General features: G+C 50.5%; 6 protein-coding genes across 6 annotated transcripts; 3 read left to right on the top strand and 3 right to left on the bottom strand.

Moving 5' to 3' along the window:
* Positions 1–504: 504 nt before the first annotated feature.
* Positions 505–1,767, top strand: N7479_006896 (uncharacterized protein; the record flags this gene model as incomplete). The annotated part of the gene is made up of 2 exons (XM_057254590.1): positions 505–1,026; positions 1,180–1,767. 2 exons carry the CDS (start codon positions 505–507, stop codon positions 1,765–1,767), a joined length of 1,110 nt encoding a protein of 369 aa, XP_057108452.1.
* A 197-nt stretch (positions 1,768–1,964) lies between these two features.
* On the bottom strand, positions 1,965–3,364 carry N7479_006895 (rRNA-processing protein SOF1; the record flags this gene model as incomplete). Its single annotated transcript, XM_057254589.1, has 2 exons — positions 1,965–3,305; positions 3,362–3,364. The coding sequence occupies 2 exons, from the start codon at positions 3,362–3,364 to the stop codon at positions 1,965–1,967; spliced, it is 1,344 nt and encodes a 447-aa protein (XP_057108451.1).
* A 223-nt stretch (positions 3,365–3,587) lies between these two features.
* On the top strand, positions 3,588–4,910 carry N7479_006894 (proteasome regulatory particle lid subunit RPN6; the record flags this gene model as incomplete). Its single annotated transcript, XM_057254588.1, has 2 exons — positions 3,588–3,849; positions 3,904–4,910. 2 exons carry the CDS (start codon positions 3,588–3,590, stop codon positions 4,908–4,910), a joined length of 1,269 nt encoding a protein of 422 aa, XP_057108450.1.
* Positions 4,911–4,970: 60 nt separating this feature from the next.
* On the top strand, positions 4,971–6,843 carry N7479_006893 (SWIB/MDM2 domain-containing protein; the record flags this gene model as incomplete). The annotated part of the gene is made up of 4 exons (XM_057254587.1): positions 4,971–5,024; positions 5,089–5,338; positions 5,401–6,266; positions 6,319–6,843. The coding sequence occupies 4 exons, from the start codon at positions 4,971–4,973 to the stop codon at positions 6,841–6,843; spliced, it is 1,695 nt and encodes a 564-aa protein (XP_057108449.1).
* A 593-nt stretch (positions 6,844–7,436) lies between these two features.
* Positions 7,437–8,764, bottom strand: N7479_006892 (TLC domain-containing protein; the record flags this gene model as incomplete). Its single annotated transcript, XM_057254586.1, has 2 exons — positions 7,437–8,174; positions 8,288–8,764. The coding sequence occupies 2 exons, from the start codon at positions 8,762–8,764 to the stop codon at positions 7,437–7,439; spliced, it is 1,215 nt and encodes a 404-aa protein (XP_057108448.1).
* Positions 8,765–9,467: 703 nt separating this feature from the next.
* N7479_006891 (uncharacterized protein) lies at positions 9,468–18,033 on the bottom strand (the record flags this gene model as incomplete). Its single annotated transcript, XM_057254585.1, has 2 exons — positions 9,468–17,862; positions 17,951–18,033. 2 exons carry the CDS (start codon positions 18,031–18,033, stop codon positions 9,468–9,470), a joined length of 8,478 nt encoding a protein of 2,825 aa, XP_057108447.1.
* Between the last annotated feature and the right edge of the window lie 422 nt (positions 18,034–18,455).

Genomic DNA, 18,455 nt, shown 5'->3' with positions numbered 1-18,455 from the left:
CTCTTATGGAGGATGGGTACTGAAGCTCTTGGGGTATATACATACTCTTTATCAATTACCTTATGAATCATGTAAGGCCTGACAGCCCCCACGAACATGTATCTAGATCAAGTTAGAATGAAGCATTTCTGAATGCTAGCCTGCCGGTACCACATATTTTTGTTATAGGCCAGTGAGTGTTGTAGATGAATTCAGCTTGAATAATGAATATCTAGACTAATACTCCGTAGAGCTGAGTCCTTAGACATTTCTTCCGACTTATTCTTATTGCTTTAAGATAGACATCGAAATTTGATTCAATTGGAAGTGAAATAACTGAGATATTGCAAAATAACGGTCGACAAAGCCCAATTTTCTACAGTGAGCTTGTTTTATAGATCGTGTTATCTTATCAGCCCCGCAAAACCAAGCGCGTCTCGAATCTCTCGAGATTCTCACTCCTCACTGTACATCTCTGACATCCAATATACAGGATCCAGAGTCAAATTCAAGGCAGACATTGAAATGTCGTCCTCAAACCCCCAGTTTCTAAAAACAACAGCTAAACCACCCAACCTGACCCCCAGCCCAACCAATCCACGCACCAACCTCCTGACAATCGACATCCTAATAAGCATCCTCTCCAAATCCCTCCTCCACCCCTTCATAGCCTGGATTCTCGTCCTCTGCCTGCGTGCCCAAGTAACTCCATCAACAGACCCGGCCTGGATCATCAGCGTGAGTTATGCAACGGCCCTGACAGTCCTCTCCATCGCGCGGGTTATCAACCAGCGCGCCGCCTACGGTTGCCCACGCACAGTCGATTTCGAGAATGAGGTCGTGGTCATCACAGGTGGGGCGAGTGGGTTGGGTCTGTTGATTGCGCAGATGTATAGCATGCGCGGGGCGAGTGTCGCAGTGCTAGATATTAAGGTTGTTCCGGAAAATAGCCGCGAGGAGGTCTTTGGGGAGGGTGTTTTGTATGTTACATGTGATGTCGCGGAGAGAGGCGCGTTGGAGAATGCGAGGGAGAGGATTTCACAAGAGGTAGGTTTGTTTATTTGCTTTTGTTTTCGTTGTGTGTCCATATCATTCTGCTAGTACTACGGTTCTGGGGATTTAAATGGTTAAACAAGTTATTTTTTTATTGCGCGCTATGGCTTGCTTCAATTGGGGTCTGATTCGCTAAACGTTTTGCAGTTAGGGACACCGACGATCGTTATCAACTGTGCCGCGGCCAGGATCAACGGCCTCTCGCTACTTGATCTGCCAGCGGACGCATTCGAAAAGACCATCCGCACTAATCTCCTGGCGGCTTTCCATCTGTACCAAGTCTTCTTGCCTGGGATCATCGCAGCAGAGAGTGGAGGAACCCTTGTCACAGTCAGTTCCGTATTGGGCCAACTGAGTGCTGCGGGACTGTCAGACTATGCAGCAAGCAAAGCCGGACTTAGCGCGCTGCACCGAACAATAGAAGCGGAACTCCAGGGTAATCCGTTGATCAAGACATTGCTAGTGGAAATTGGGCAGATGTCTACGCCGTTGTTCGACTGGGTGCGCGCACCGAGCCATTTCTTTGCGCCAGTCTTGGAACCGGTCGAAGTTGCCCGGGAGATGGTGGCGGTAATTGATAGCGGTCGAGGTGGTGTGATCAGATTGCCTATTTATGCAACGCTCGTGAATTGGTATGCCGTGCTACCCGCTACGGTGCAGCGGGTTGCGAGATATATGAGTGGAATAGATGCTGCTGTGACTCAAAGCCAGCAGGCATCTGGGAAGACATATTGATAGGTGGCACGAATGGAGCCGAGCGGTGTATATTGGCATAAATCATGAAAAAGGGCCCCTGTATGAGTCCAACCAAGATGTATTATAAAGCAGAGCGATCTGCTTCATTGAACATATTCCCCATTCGACCATGGTTCCGATTGCAAGTCTTGCGCCCGAGTCTGGTCAATGAAAAGTGAGAAACTAAGAGGATCGATTTATTGCTCGCTGGCCAAAATCATCTTCTCGCGCTCATGGGTTCTCGGCGCCAGGTTGCTCTTCTTAGTATGCTTGCGCACATTCTCCTCACGTCTCTTAATAGCATTGAGCTCCTCGCGCTTGATTTCGCCAGCCTTCTTGATAGGCTTGGGCACATGACGCTGGCGCTTGATGCGGCGAATCTGGGGCATGTGGGAGTACCGTTTGATCAGAGCTTGATCATACTCTAGCTTGGAGCGTTGGCGGGCAGTCTTAACTCCACTGCGGTCCGATGCCTTGGCACGCCAGAGACGAACATTGCCATCGTCCGATCCTGTCAAGACATACTTGTTGTCAGGCGTGAATGTTGCCGAGAAGACACGTTGCATCCGCTTTGTGTGGTAGATGTCACGCGAGTGACCAGTTGATCTGTTCCATAGGCGGATTGTCCGATCATATGAGGCAGTGACCAACTCCTCACCCGTAGGGCTGAAATCAACATCCATAACAGCAGCCACATGGTCCTTCAGGACGTTGAGAGCACGGTCCATCTTTCTCATATCAAAGATGTAGGCGTTGTGATCCTCATTGGCCACAGCGAAGTTGAACGCTTCCATTGGGTTCCAAGAGATGGCATTAGATGCCAGCCTCAATATTGTTTTGTGCACAGGCTGGGAAGTACGCAGGTCATACATGATAACTGAGCGGTCCATGGCGGTCGAAGCCAGAATAGAAGTCTCAGTCTGGTTGAATGCAACGGATGTGATAGTGTCAACGCTGGTCGGCCAGTGCAGAGTCTGTGATGGTGTGGAGGAAGGCCGGGAAAGGTCATAAATAGAAATGACACCAGAAGCAGCAGCAAAAGAAGGGAGGCTTCGGTGATGCGTGACACTTGTGAAGGCACTATTTCCAAGATAGGTTGCCATCGGTGGGGCCTCAGATGATGAGTTGTAAGGATCCCACAATTTGATCGTCTTGTCACTCGCGCATGACAAAAGCTTTCGCTCCGGCGTCCAGCACAGACCCTTGACCATATTTTCGTGACCTTGGGTATTCCAAACTTCACCCTGTGTCGTAAGATCCCACACCTTCACCACACCATCGCCACTGCCACTTGCAAAGCGTTCAAGCGAGCCGGGATCCTTTGCCATGGAGTAAACACCGTCAACGTGTCCGTTACCCATCTGGGCTAGAAAAGGAGCAGCAAACATGCGCTCCATCTTGATCGCATTGAGGGCTCGAGTGTATTCACGGGCCCGCTCAAAAGGATGCTGGGTCGGGTCGAGATTCCGCGACTGGCGAACGACAGCGGACCCGGGGGCCTGCTGTGACGCTGTGGAGCGGGAGAGTGCTTTGATTTTCTATAGTTGATTAGCATGGCTATCCAATAAACAAATTTTCAAGGAAAAATACTCACCATGGTGCTGTTATGAAAACGATGTAGAGAGGAAAAGAAAAACGCCAAGATGGAACTTTTTTTCTGTTTGATTTGCCAAGCGGGCGGTGAGACGACGATGAGCTGCCGCCAGCTTCGAGCTCCCCATTCGATCTGGTCATCAACCTCTCTTCAAACCACCATCTTCTCTTGTTCTCCTTCTCTTTAATTCCCCATCCCTCTCGCTCGCCATTTGCCGTCTTTAATCATGTCGTCCAAGGTCTCGCCACGGATCCAAGAAGTTCGAGATCTGGTGAAGGAGGATCCCTCGAAAGCAGCAACCAGTTACCAGAACATCCTCTCAGAGGGCCCCGGGTCTACAGAGGCCTCTTCACGGGACTATGAACAAGCCTTGATTGGGTTGGGCGAGTTGCATCGGGATGCGAAGAAGCCACAGGAGATTGCGGACCTCATCAAGACTAGCCGTGACACCTTCTCGTCATTCGCCAAAGCGAAGACGGCCAAGCTGGGTAAGTTGCGCGCTGGATCACTTTTATAGAAACCAGCTAACTGTGATTTTTTAGTCCGTCAACTTCTGGACCTGATTAGCGAAATCCCCAACACACTCGAACTCCAAGGCAACGTCATCCAATCATGCATAGAATGGGCTATTGCCGAGCGACGATCGTTCCTTCGCCAGGCCCTCCAAGCCCGACTTGTTGCCATCTATATGCAAAAGCAATCCTATTACGATGCGCTCACTCTTATCAACTCTCTTCTCCGTGAGCTGAAGCGTCTGGATGATAAGCTTATGCTAGTGGAGGTACAGCTGCTTGAGTCGCGTGTGTACCACGCTCTAGGCAACCAGGCCAAGGCACGCGCTGCTCTGACCGCAGCACGAACGTCAGCCGCGTCCGTTTACACGCCGCCCAACCTACAGGCCGGTCTGGATATGCAGAGCGGCATGCTACATGCCGAAGACAAGGACTTCACCACTTCATACTCCTATTTCATTGAGGCACTTGAGGGTTACAGCTCGCTCGATGAGGGTGACCTGGCCACGGCGACATTGCAGTACATGCTCCTGTGCAAGATCATGTTAAACCTGGTGGATGATGTCACACAGCTGCAGGGCTCGAAACAAGCGCAAAAGTATGCCAGTCCACGACTGGAGGCAATGAAGGCCGTGGCACGGGCCCACGCCAACCGGTCTCTGGAGGAGTACGAGAAGGCCCTTTCGGACTACAGATACGAACTTGGCAGCGATGTATTCATTCGAAATCACCTCCGTCGTCTTTACGATGCCATGCTGGAACAAAACTTGATCAAGGTTATTGAGCCCTTCAGCCGGGTCGAGCTGGACCACATTGCGAAGATGGTTGGTTTGGACACACAGCAGGTTGAAAGGAAGTTGTCCCAAATGATCTTGGACAAGGTGATCATCGGTGTATTGGACCAGGGCTCAGGGTGTCTAATTGTGTACGATGAGACAGAACGGGATCAGGCTTACGATGCCGCACTGGAGACAATTGAAAAGCTCGGCAATGTGGTGGAAGGGCTGTATACTAACCAGGCATCTCTTCTGGAATAGAAAGGATGGATATGTCCAATGCAGTTGAGACGGATGACTTGATAGGAAATAATCGAGACAATGCACGATCACACTCTATACCCATTAGATCTGCACATACTTAGTATTAAACATGTAGACTGCCTTTCGATATTTAGCTTCTAGTGATTCACAAAATCCAAGTAGGATAGGTAAGTAGTACAATGAGTTTTGTTCCCTCAACGGTGTTGTTCGCGATCATCCCAAAAGGGTAAAGCGCGACGGGCAAAAGAATCGCGACCTCGCATCTCCAACATCTCGCATCCTTCCCCCCATCTGTCATCCTCCCACCACCGTTTCGGTGCTTAATTTCTCCATAATGCAAGCTCCAATGCAGCAACATTATGCTCGGGCCATGCCCCCAAATGCACAGCGATCTCCAGCCGCCCCCCGTCGCCCCCCAGGGCCAGGTATGTCCCCTTTGATCGGTCTCCACCCATTCGTCTCGGCTCTAATCCTAACATCTCTATAGGTGGCGCAATGCCTGTTTCGATGCCACAGCACGCTGTTGCTCAACAGTACATGCCTTCACGGCCCATGCCACACCCCAACGATGCTGCCCTTCGGCGCAGCCGCAAGCCGACCGACAAAAATCTCCCCGATAGTATTGAAGACGTGATCATTGGCGAGGGTGTTCAGCAATATAAGAACCTTCGCGACTTGGAAAAGCGATTGGATGCCGCTGTTGTGCGGAAGAGGCTGGATATCCAAGACTCCATCAACAAGACCGTCAAGAAATATCGGACTATGCGCATCTGGATCTCTAATACTGTCGAAAACCAGCCATGGCAAGGTCCGGGTAACAATCCAGGCTCCGGCCGCTACAAAGTGCGCATTGAAGGACGGTTGCTGGACGATGAGACCGACCCTACGGTTCCCAATGATGACGAAAAAGACGAAGATGAGATGGACTATGACGAAACCGAAGACAAGGCGAAGAAAGCCGAATCCAAGAGCCAGTCCCAGCGTTTCTCGCATTTCTTCAAGGCTATCACCATCGACTTTGACAAACCTGTCTCGGCAATCCCCGAGGAGGTCAAGCCGGTTAACTGGTCTAAACCAAACACACTCGCCAATACACCAGCGCCCCCGGGTGTTGAATTTGATAGTCTGCAGTTCTCCCGAGCCTCACAGGACAATCTGAATGTCACTATCAGCCTTGTCCGGGACGAAATTCCAGAGCGATACAAGCTGAGCAAGGAGCTAGCCGAGGTTCTGGATGTCGAAGAGGAAACTCGGAGTGGAATTGTTCTCGGAATCTGGGATTACATCCGCGCCATGGAGTTGCAGGAAGACGAGGAGAAGCGCCAAGTGCGCTGTGATCACCGTCTACGCTCAGTATGTGCTTCGAATATATGGTCTTTCTCCACCCCGCTAACAAGTTCTACAGATCTTCGGCCGGGAGCAAATGTTCTTCCCCCAGATCCCTGAAAGCGTCGGTCCTCACACCAGCCCAATGGAACCAATTAAGCTTCCCTACACCATTCGTGTCGATGAAGAGTTCCACGCTGACCCGACGCCAACAATCTACGATATCCAGGTCGCAGTTGAAGACCCGCTGCGCACCAAGATGATGGCTCTCACTCAGAACCCGGCGTACACAACTAGCCTACGCCAGATCTCCTCGCTTGATGACCAAGTTGCTTTGATTGTGCAGGCCCTTACACACTCCCGTGCCCGCCACTCATTCTACACTGCTCTGAGCAAGGACCCAGCCAACTTTGTTCGTCGCTGGATCAGCTCTCAGCGCCGCGACCTCGAGACTATCATGGGTGAAGCCACTCGTGGAGGCGGTGAGGATGGTAGCGGACCTGAATTCCGTTATGGCGGCGTTGATGGCCCTTGGGACTCTGAAGTTGCCAAGGAAGCTGTGCGGTACATGCTGGCTAAACCCGAAGCTGCGGCTGCTCGGTAGATTTTCCAGCTTGTCTTTTCGTTTTAACTCGCATCTCCACACTGCCAACCATTATGCAAGGGAGATGGATTGATGTATTCTTTTTTTTTTCTCTATCTGATACAGGGCGCTTGTGTGGTGTTCGGACTGGTGTAGCCGGGATATGACAGGCAGGATTGAATTATTTTGAGATCCATATTCCAAGAATTTGATACGATGCAGATTCCGGATTTGTTTGAATAATTTTGTTCCTTCTATAACCCAGTAGAGCTGGTTGTCTATTATCAACATGACCGAAAGGCCTCTCAAATTGCATGGACCTTGGCCCAAATAAAGAACTAGTTAGGTGTGCCTTGTAAACTTGTACACATTTCAGATTCTGAAAGCCATCACGCCACGCGCTGTATCTCTGCCCCCAGTGTAAAGGGTCCAAGAGCTCAACAAAACCAATGTGCACTGAAGCTAGCCAACATAACTTCAAGGGAAAGCAACATAGAGAGGATTCACAAATAACCCAATCAATCAATCATCAAGCAAAAACGCACGAAATGGAGAGAACTTAACAGCCCTCAAAATACTAGATTATAATGATAATCTAAACTCACCCTCAACCCTCAAGCACCAGGCAAAGGAACCTTTGCAACAAGCTCTGACCTCCGTTTCCGCAACTCGTCACCAAGACCCGAGTCGACACCTGAGGAGACCTGTGCCTGCAGCGATGAAAGATCACCCTGCATGATGGCAGTCTCCTCCTGCTCCAGTTTAGAAGCCGCCTCAAGGACAACATCACGCACAATATCCTCTTTGAGCTGTGCAGCCTTCTCTGCGCTGATCCCTTTCTCACCAGCAGCAGCAGTCTCAGCTGGAGTGCGGAAACGCTTGAGAACAGTCTCAACCATCTTGGAGAACCAGAAAAAGTTCAGACAGTTCAAGATAATGTTCGATCCGACGTAGGTCAACACCAGCCACGTCGGTACACCTCCTGCAGTGTAGTCCTTAAATTTGGTGAGCTCGGCGTTAGCGAGCGTGCAGGCTTCGTTGGCACACAGGCTGCCATCGCGGATTGGGGAGAAGACATTTGCATTGACACTCGCGGCTTCAGAGAGTGGGGCTGCGGCTGCAGTCCAGGTTTGCTGGAGCGCGTTCCACATGTCCCCGTACACCACGACGGTTTGCCAAGTGCCCCAGACGAGACGGCAGGCAAAAAAGCTGGAGAGAAGAGCCATGCCGTTGTACCATTGGGCGCGGCTGCCGGTCATGTTGACTTTGTCGAGGAACCAGTGGATATTGAGGAATGGGCTGGAGAGCTCATAGAGAATGAAGGTCGGGGCGAAGTAGTTTAGGAATGGTCTCTGCGGAAACTATGTTAGATGTGTCTCGAGTTCGAAAAGAAAAAGACTTAAATGCTGATGATCTTCGTTATACCGAATGTATCGAGAGCAGGTATATCCGAGAGGCAACTTACAAAGCCTAGACTAAACACCCACAAGGCGCTGATAGCATGGAAAAGCATACCGATGCCGAACATGCGGACGTGTATAATGCTAACAATCAGGTCGTATACAAAGTATCCCACGGCCAAAGCTTGAATGAGACCACAGGCACCTGTATATGCGAAGACTCGCTCGCCGGAGGTCATGGAGCTACGCTCCTTGTCGAAGTACATGACCCACAGGGCGAAAGCATTAATGACAATGCTCTGAACAAAAGAGACAACATGGATATCCCAGTTCAGCTTTGTCCGGGGAGTGAGCTTGTTGTAAGACTGAAAGAGGATTGGCGAGAGCCAAGGCGAGAGGACCGCATGGATGAACAGGTAGAAGGCGAACGCTGCAATAACCTCGTGAATATGGTGGGCAAGTGTCGGGCTGCTGAACCGGATGGCATAGGGCTCAGTGAAGCTCCGCAGCCATTCCGGAGGCGGTGGGAAGGGATCCAACATCGTGGGAGTTCCCCTCAACTAGCTGTGATCACCCGATGTGGGGGAAAGCTCGTTGGGGTTCGGATATCGGGGGAATGTAGATCTATATGCAGTTGAGAGGGCACCCTATCCTGTCTATCATGGAGAAAAGAAAAAGGAAAAGGAAACAAAGAAAACCCAAGGAACTAGAAATAGGAGCGAAATATGTAGTTCTAATCGAAAATGGAGTTGAAGGTGACCAGGTAAACCTGCCCAGGTGGCCTCGCATGGCCTCAGGCAGCAATGAATTGTTGGGGTCACATGATCACTTGCCTTGTTAGACTTGGTGGCTTGCAGATGTGTGTTGTAGGTTGGGGAAAAAGAACATGGGGGTCTACATGGACGAGTCATTACAGGGAACATTCCAATAAGTCCAAAAAAAAGATTTATTACTTGTGATTCAAAAAGATATCTGTGAATAGCCTGGTGACCTTTACCACATGTACATATATATGTACAATCTTACTACCACATCACATGAGAATGTTCTAGGATTTAGGAGGATTTAGGAGAGTAAAAAGAAAATCATCATTAAGCAATACACATCTCTGGTTACAAACGAAAGTCATCCAAGTCATCCAAGCGCAAAAACACAACAAGAGTGGTATATGAAAAAGAAAGAAAACATCAATGGTGCTTGCACCAAAGTTCAAACTCCATCCCCATCCAAAACGAAAAATTTCAATCAAACTGCAACATCAGTGCCAAGTCCACTATCGCTTGAGGGAGCCAACAGTTTTAGAACTTCAGCTTCCGCAGCCTCATTGGCCTCCCTAATCTGGCGGGATATTTCGTGATGCTCATTCTGGTGCTCATTCCCAGAATGCTCTGCATCCTCTCGTGCTGTTTGTGCATCGTCTTCTGACTCGGACCCATCAATAGAGATATCATCGTGACGGTCCTCATGGTCATGCTCTGCGATTGAACTTTCTGCCACATTGTACGACTCGGTGGAGCTCACTCCGCTAACCCGACGCTGATCTGTGGCATCTGTAACCACGCTGCCCATGGTGCTGCCGGAGTAGCTTGTCTTGCGCTCCGTGCCTACATTGCTTGCTGCGTAGCTTGTTCGCCGATCAGTGCCAGCGTTGCTTTGGGCATAGTTGCGTTCTGTTTCAGTGCCAATATCGGATTCTGCGTAGCTTGTCTTACGGTCGGTAGGTGCGTTGCTTTGTGCGTAACTGGTCTTCCGTTGTGGACCAGCATATTCTGCTTCGCTGGCAAGCTCGTCCTCTTCGTGGAATGGTTCGTTCTCTTTGTCGGCAACAGAAGTTGGGCCAGCCCAAGAAGTTTTGCGAAGGGAGGTCGATTTGACAGAGTGGCTGCGCTTCAAGTTCGTGATACCAGATTTAGCACTCGTCTGTCGGTCCATACCGCGGTTGCCTGTGACGTGACTTAAGCTAAGAATCCGACGCTCTTTTCCGATGTTGGGCTGCACAGCGATTGTGCCAGCGTGAAGCGAGGTCGGCATTCTTTTCAAAGCCATCCCGACACCATTGCCGAGTAGACTGCGGCTGTCCTTGGGCTCTTTGGCAGTACTGGCAGTGCTCGCCACGCTAGGACTGCGGGCGCCTGTGCGTGAGGAACGGGTACTCCGCGTGCTGCGGTTCCTCTTCAGGCTCATGGCCTGCGAGCTGCTGGACCGGCCAAGGAGGACGGCACGAGCATGGTCGAGCACACCCTCTAGAATTCGTTTCTCAAGGCCATCTGCACGGTCCTCCATTTGTCGCATCTCCTCGTGGCGTATTTCTAGGGCTGTTTCAAGACCGGACAGATCCTTGCTGAGCTTGTTATTTTGCTTGATGAGGTCTTCTTTCTCTGCTCTTAGGCGATGGATCATGTTCAGCGTAGAATCCTTTTCTTCATTCAAAACAACAAGCTCCGCTTCCACTTGTTCACGCTGCAGAACTCTTCGTTCAAGGGCGATTGCAGCCTCCTCAGCTTCACGCCGCTTTCGCTCGGTATCTTCAGCGACCAGCAATGACTGGGCAGCGAACATCTCATTCATTCTACGAGAGTTTTCCATGATGTCCCTGTGCATCTCATCAAGCTTCGTCATCTGGGCAATAGAATGATCGGATTCCGGCGGGTTCAGAGGACGGCTGAGCAATTCGTCCAGTTTCTCGTGAACAGGAGCATTTCCATTGGTGACGTGATCTAGTAGCTCATCAAGTTTCGTCATCTGGGCAATAGAACGATCAGATTCCGGCGGATTCAAAGGACGGCTGAGCAATGTGTCCAGTTTCTCGTGAACAGGAGCATTTCCATTGGTGACGTGATTTAGCAGTTCATCAAGCTTTCTCGTCTGGGCAACAGAATGATCGGGTTCCGGCGGATTGAGAGGACGGCCGAGCAATGCATCGAGTTTCTCGTGAACAGGAGCATTTCCATTGGTGGCATGGTCTAGCAGCTCATCAAGCTTTCTCGTCTGGGCAAGAGAATGATCCGGTTCCGGCGGGTTGAGAAGACGGCTGAGCAATTCATCCAGTTTCTCATGGACAGGGCCACTGCCATTGGTGGCGTGATCCAGCAGCTCATTCAGCCTCTCATATATTTGATTATTCGAACCTGACCCTTGCTCCAGAGCACGATCAAGCTTTTCGTGGAGCTGGTCATTCTTCGAGTGGTCAAGAAGAGTGCTCAAAACCTCGTGAACCTTGTTGTTCTTGGCATGTTCCAAAAGATCGTCAATTTTGCTGTGTAGCGGAGTATCCTCTATGGCAAGTGTACGGTTCGATTCTGGTGGAGGCGGGGCAGGTAGCATCGCTGGGATAGTCGAGGGCAATGCTGACAGTTCTGACTTGAAGTCCTCTGCTGACTTCTGGGAGTGATCGTAGTGCTGGCTGACAATTGTCAATATCTCCTGCACAGACTCCAAAATACGAGGGTGGAAGTCGAGGAGCTTGCTCTCCACTCGGTCAGTGGCAGCCACGGCCATTTCGTTTTCTATTTGAGACTGCTCCTGGTGCGACCTCACATCGTTGTGCATGTCGTCCATTTTCTGGCGGGACTGATCGACTTGTTCCATGAGAGCCTTCGTGTCCACACTTAACCGCTCACAGGTCTCATTAACAGTATCACCCATAGCACCAATGACAAGCTTGATGTCCTCAGCAAGGCTTCGTGTACTTGTCAAAGATTCGGTGTGTGCTAGGTCTCTCTCTTCGGTTTCTGAGAACTTCGAGTGGAGGGAGGTGTGCGCATCCTCGTACTTGGCCAGGACTTCGGAAATCTTTTCGTCAATCTTTGTCCCAAGGTCCACGATGATGGCGGCCCGCGTCTCGTCGTGTTTGACCATTGTAGCGGCATCCCGCTCCTCCTTTTCGACCTTGATCGCATCTTCCTCGCCCCGAGAACGTTCGAACTCTCGGTTAATAAGGTCGGTGAGCTCCTTGATGTTGTCGATGGTGGTGAAGCTCTCTGCAGTGACTGCTAGTCCTTCCAGAAGCTGTTTAAGCTCACTAAGCCCTTCGTTGCTGCCGTCAAGCTTGCTCTTGAGTTCGTCCCCAAGCTCGCCGACGACAAACTTAGCCTCGTCAATTTTATCCGCAAGACCACCGTGTTCAATCTTACGGGCATCGAAACCTTGGGCGGTTAATTCGTTATTACTCTCCATTTTCTCTCGGAAATCACAGACAAGTGTTGATAGCTCCTGGATCTCCGCCTTGGTGGGGAGAGTATCCACATCGGGAAGCTTAAGCTCGTCGACTTGAGTCTTGACCTCAAAGATCATGGCTTCAACCGTTTGGAGATCAGACTTGAGTAGTTTCTCCGGATCTTCTTGTTCTTCGCCATCCTTGGTTTTGGTCTTCATTTCATCTAGGATAACCCAAATATCTTTGATAAGACCCTCCAAAGTGCCGATCTCAGACTTTGTGGGAGCCTCGGCTTCGACGCGACTAGAGAACTCGGCAATCGAGTCCTTGGCCTCTCGGATCATGGTCTCCAAAGTTCCAATATGCTCAGGAGTGGCCACCTGATCCGGCGAAGGGAAGACAAGCTCATCAAGCTGGGTCTTAGTGCTCAAGATTAACTGCTCGAGAATATCTGTATCCTGCTTTCGAGCGGGGTCGTGATTCTCGGTACTTTGTTGAGCACTCATCTCGCCCATGGCGAGCTGAACTTCGTGAAGCGCTAGAAGGACTTCATCGAGGTGTGAGCGCTTCAGGGCATCCTCAGCAGGCTCTGCCGCATGAGGGGCGGTTTCAATGGCCTCGATCTTTTCTTGCAGCTGAATGATGAGCACTTTCAAGCCATCAATATCAGGTGCGATGCTCGGCTCACTTGCCAGCATGAGTTCGCCGCCGCGGGCAGTACTGGCATCATCCAGTTCTTTGCTAGATTCACGGAGGGAATCCATTTCAAGCTTCAGGTCCGCAAGACCATCTTTAATAGTATGGATAATCTCAGAACTGTCAAACTCGGCTGGCTTCTCCAATAGTTTTTTCAGATCGTCACGGATCGAGTCAACACCATGTGTGAATGCATCGTGGAGCTCACTTGTCGCGGACAACGTACTTTCGCTACCATCTCTTCGCGAGGCCTCTTCGCGCAGGATATCGAAATGCTCGCGGAGTGCCGAAATGATTTCCTCTTTCTCGGCAGCAGGTTCCGCACGAACGACACTCATCTCCATGCGCTCACGAAGACTCTCAAACTCCTGCTTGATGGTGTTGACCACATCTTTTTCGCTGCCGTCTTTGAGTGAGATCTCCTCGCGCAGGGTGTCGAAATGCTCGCGGAGTGCCGAAATGATTTCGTCGTTCTCGGAAGCAGGCTCCGTCGTACGAACAATACTCATCTCCATATGCTCTCGAAGACTCTCAAGTTCTTGTTTGATAGTGTTAACAACATCCTTTTCGTTACCATCCTTGAGCGAGGTCTCCTCGCGTAGAGTGTCGAAATGCTCACGAAGTGCGGTTATGATTTCGTCTTTCTCGGCACCAGGCTCCGCACGAACGACACTCATCTCCATGCGCTCTCGAAGAGTCTCGAATTCCTGCTTGATGGTATTGACAACGTCACCACTGGCATCATTCTTGTGGCGCTCAGCAGCCTCTCGAATAGCATCCAAGATCTCATCTTTGTCTTCGGTGACATTGCTGCGTAAAAGAAGAGTTGTGATTGTTCCCCGTAGATGCTCGAACTCTTTTTCCATGGCATCCAGGAGCTCGGGCGTATCAGGAATATTTCGCGAGGCATTCGAAAGCGATGTATCAGTAATAGTTTTCTCCATATCGGCTTGAAGAAGTCTGAAGCCTTCTTTGACTGTGTGAATTACTTCATCCTTGCCGGAAAGATCGGCAGCAGTAACCACGTAAGTTTCAATCTCCTTGTGGATGACATCGAGGCCATCCTTGATTGCGTCAAGGACCTGCTCAGTGTCTCTTCCACCGGCGGCCGAGTACTGCTTGAATTCCTCCTTCATGCCTTCGAATAAAGTCTGGAGTCGTTCCGTCATCTCGCCGCCAACATTGGTATTTGCGGTACTGATGGCCTCATTAAGACCGGAGGTGATTGCCTCCATGAGGTCGCCCTGGTTCAACTCAATCTCGTGAGTGATCGAGTTGCCATTTTGAATGCCTTCTGTGATGGCAGACAAAATCTCCTCCCGTGAAATGGACGGCTCTTGGACGTTGGTGCTGAGCGCTGACTGTTGGCTGCTTGTTGAGGCCTCAATGCCCTCAGCGATAGCACTCATGATATCCTCTTTGGAGACTCCTAGCTGACCGTTTATGTCGAGCGAAGCATGAGAGTGCTGAATACCATCGACGATTGCAGTGAAAATTTCCTCCCGAGAGGGAGTGGAGTGCTGATCTTCACCCTCATGCTCAGTGGATGTGAGAGCGCGCGAAGAAGAGCTGTTCGACTTCTCAATACCGTCAGCAATAGCGTTTAAGATCTCGTCTCTGGAGATATTCGATTCCTGGCGGTTTGATGAGTGCTCTATGCCCTCCAAAATGGCACCGAGGATCTCGTCTCGAGAAATACCAGTGTCCCCATTGTTGCTAAGAGAAGGTCGCGAGTGTTCGATGGCATCTACGATGGCGCTGAAAATCTCTTCGCGAGACACAGTCTGGTGAACGTTGGTACTGAGGGCTGATTGCTGGACATTCATTGACTTTTCCATACCATCGGCAATGGCATTCAATATTTCATCGCGAGAGATGTTTGTGTGAGGAACAGTAAGAGCTGATTGTTGAGCACCAAAGGCTTCATTGACAGCGTTCATAACATCATGGCGGGAAATTCTTGGCTCATCCATCTCCTTGGCCGCAGTGAAATGGGCTTCGAGGCCATCGGAGACAGCACTCACAATTTCATCTCGACCAAGGCCAGAGTCGTATGAATCCTTGCTCAGCGTGCTTTGTGCCATGGAACCGGCCAACGCGCCAAGGATCTCGTCTCGGATGGAATTTAGATGGCCGATGTTGTCTTCATCCAAAGACCTGGAGGTGCCGTGGTTTGCCATTGCTCCAGTCACAGCTTCAATGATCTCATCGCGGATGGCGTAGAGGTGGGTGACGTGGTCGTCGTCTAAAGTCTTCGGCCCTGTGTTATTGACTGCCATCGTTCCAGTAACCGCCTCCAGAATCTCGTCACGAATTGAATACAAGTGACGGACATGGTCTTCGTCCAACTCCCTTGGGCCTGTGCTGTTCGTAGTCATTGCTCCAGCAACTGCTTGAAGGATTTCGTCCCGGAGAGAAGTAAGATGACTCGCATGGTTTTCGTCGATAGATTTGGAACTAGCGGCATGGTTTGCCACCACCCCAGTGACAGCTCCAATGATCTCATCGCGAATAAGGTATAGTTGATTGACATGTTCCTCGTCCAAAGACTTGTGTTGTGTATTGTTGGCTGCCATCGTCTCAGTGACCGCGTCGAGAATTTCATCGCGGACTGAGTAGAGGTGATTGACATGTTCCTCGTCCAGAGACCTCGCACCTTCGTTATGACTCGCCATCGTTTTCGAAACAGCATCCAGGATCTCATCACGCATCGAGTGAAGATGGCCGACGTGCTCCTCGTCAAGAGATCTAGAGATAGGCTCGGGCTGCTTCTCCAAGCATTCACGGATGGTCAAGATGATCTCGTCCCGAGATATGCTTGGCGGATGTTCGATTTGCGGAGGCATGAACCTCTGCATGCCATCCTCAACGGCTGCAAGAACCTGATCGTAGGTGACTGCCTGTTCGTGCTGGGGCTTGTACGACTTGAGCCCTTCTTCAAGACATGCGAGGATTTCGTCTCGTTCCAAGCCAAAGTTGTTGAACTCGATTTCGGGCTTGTAGGTCTCCCAGGCTTCACGAACAGTCTCAAGGATGTCTTCTCTGTCCATTTCAGCACCTCGTGATACGGCTTGAGGTTGAGGAAGTTCCAGCTCATCGAGAGCCTTTTTAACAACAGAGTAGATTGCGGCACTGTTCATAGTCGATCGGAACTCGGACAAGTCGGACGATTGCTGCCGACTCTCGTTAATAGTAGCAGCCAGCTGCTCTTTGAGGTCGTCCAGGCTGCGGTTGACAATGGCGGAAATCTCTTCGGGGCCGGCAGCCCTTGGCTGCTCCTTGGGCTCGTCATTGGCACTGGAAGTCTCGATCTCGTCTAGTCGTCGACCGAGTTCTCGGCCCATACCGAGAACCTCGCCTCGCAATTCGCGTACCAAGGACTTCACATTGTTGGTCATCCCACCTCCCTCGACGACGCTATTCTTGACACTTCTGAGAATTGCCAACACTTCATCGGAGTTGGATGAAGAGCCATCTCCCTTGACAGATTTAGAAAGGTCTAGTGCACGTACAGTTTCAGGATCCACAGGGCCCATTGACTGAGATCGGGTTGCCTCGGGGGAAGAATTTCCAGATTGGACATTATCAAGACTGTAAGATCGGACGAGGGCTTTGCTCGCGGGATCCTCTTTGACGAGGTTGAGGATTTCTTCGAGCATGACAGTGACCTTGTTATCCGCATCTTTGTCCGAAGCAGTAGCTGCGGGTCGAGATCTAATTTCTTCAACGAGCTCCAAGAGCCTTTCCTCACCTTCCTTGGTTGCCATCTCACGCAATACCTTTTCGAGCAAAGCGAGGGCTGCGGAGCCGTCGGAAATCGGTGCAGGTGAGACACAAGAGTCCCGGTCAAAGGCGAATGGATTGGGGCTAGGCATGCGAGGCACGGAGTAGCTCCTCTTCGAGACGGGACTATCCGGATCCTTGGGGTTAGACCCATCACCACCTTTGAAAAGATTACTGAAACCAAACCTTGTAGCATCAGCATCCAGATACTTCGTTGTAAGATGAGAAGACAGGTCCTTAAGACTCTTGCGAATGTCTTCATCGCGTGCGTTTGTCGCTGCCTTAAGGCTGACTAGGTCGGTGGCATTGTCTTTGCTGCGTCGACTCAAATTCATCATTTCGCGCTGCAAGCTGCTTGCAATGTCCGTGAGACTGTGGATTTGACTCGAGAGGGAATCCATGCTCGTATTCTTCATGGGATGAGCTTGAGGCTCAAACGGCGCAGCAATCAATTTTGGCGGTTTGGAAGGTGATGGAGGGTCAGGTTCTAATGGTAGCTGCATGTTTTGCAGGGCTAACATTGTAGCTGACGGCGGAGTACTTTCTCCCAATATTGGCTTAGACAAGTACCGACTCGATAGAGAGTAGGTCATCTCTCGGTCCACGTCTTGACGGAGCGCTGGTGAACTAATGGACTTTGTAGGATCGCGTGGCTTGGCCGCCTCAATGATTGTTGCACGAAGAGGGCGCTCTGGGGATCTGTTCTCAAGGTAATTCATAAAGTCGCTGCGCGTATCTTGTCGGGTATCTTCAGGTTGTAGTGACTGCATGCGCTTGTGGTGGTGGCCTTTGACCAACGACCTCTCCGGAGAAGATGACTTGAGTGGCATGGGATTTGTTGTGTAAGAGCTTGGTGCATGTTCGCTGGGTCTTTCTGTAAATTTTGCAGCCACTGCCTGAATGTTGGGAGAGACATTCGACCTCGTCGCAGGGCTCATTGGGCTCATTGAACGAGGATTCATTGGTAGCGGCGGAGGCGCACGCTCGGGATCAGAACTATCCCACCTGCGTAGGCCGCGTTTTAGCATTTGTTTGAAATCATCCATGAGACCAGTCAAAACAAGAATTGGGAAACATTAGTTGCACAACCTACATTGGAACTTTAGACTCGGAGTATGTCATTGAATGCCGGACCAATTCCCGGTCACGGGGAGCGTCCTTCTCTTGGGATGGCATCTTCATGAATGGATTGTCAAGATATCTCAGAGAGGTATCGACAATATGGATGGAATGTATGTAGGGTATGTGTAGAAAGGTTAAAAGTAGAAACAGAAGCAAGGTCATCAAGGCATATCAACACAAGGGAGGAAACGCTGGAAGAATAAAGCAAAAGCTAACAATCAGAACTCGGTGGAGAGAGAAAATCACCGGGAGATCAGCTTAATAAGAGGAAAACAAGTGGAGATGACTGTTGACTGGAGAAAGAGAGGAGCTATGCACTTGGGCAGCCTTGTACACATCACCACACGGCCATAGCAACCGGGGCAACTACGATCGTCATGTAAACAAAACCTGAGTCAGCAGCAATAAGGCGGTGAGCGGGGCTGGGCATTTAGGTAGGTGGGCCCGGCCCGATACATCGATTATGTCATCACTTA

The sequence above is a fragment of the Penicillium vulpinum genome (assembly GCF_028829585.1).
Source record: "Penicillium vulpinum strain IBT 29486 chromosome Unknown utg000003l_segment0_segment0, whole genome shotgun sequence".
Lineage (NCBI taxonomy): Eukaryota > Fungi > Ascomycota > Eurotiomycetes > Eurotiales > Aspergillaceae > Penicillium > Penicillium vulpinum.
This window is presented reverse-complemented; position numbering and strand designations above follow the sequence as displayed.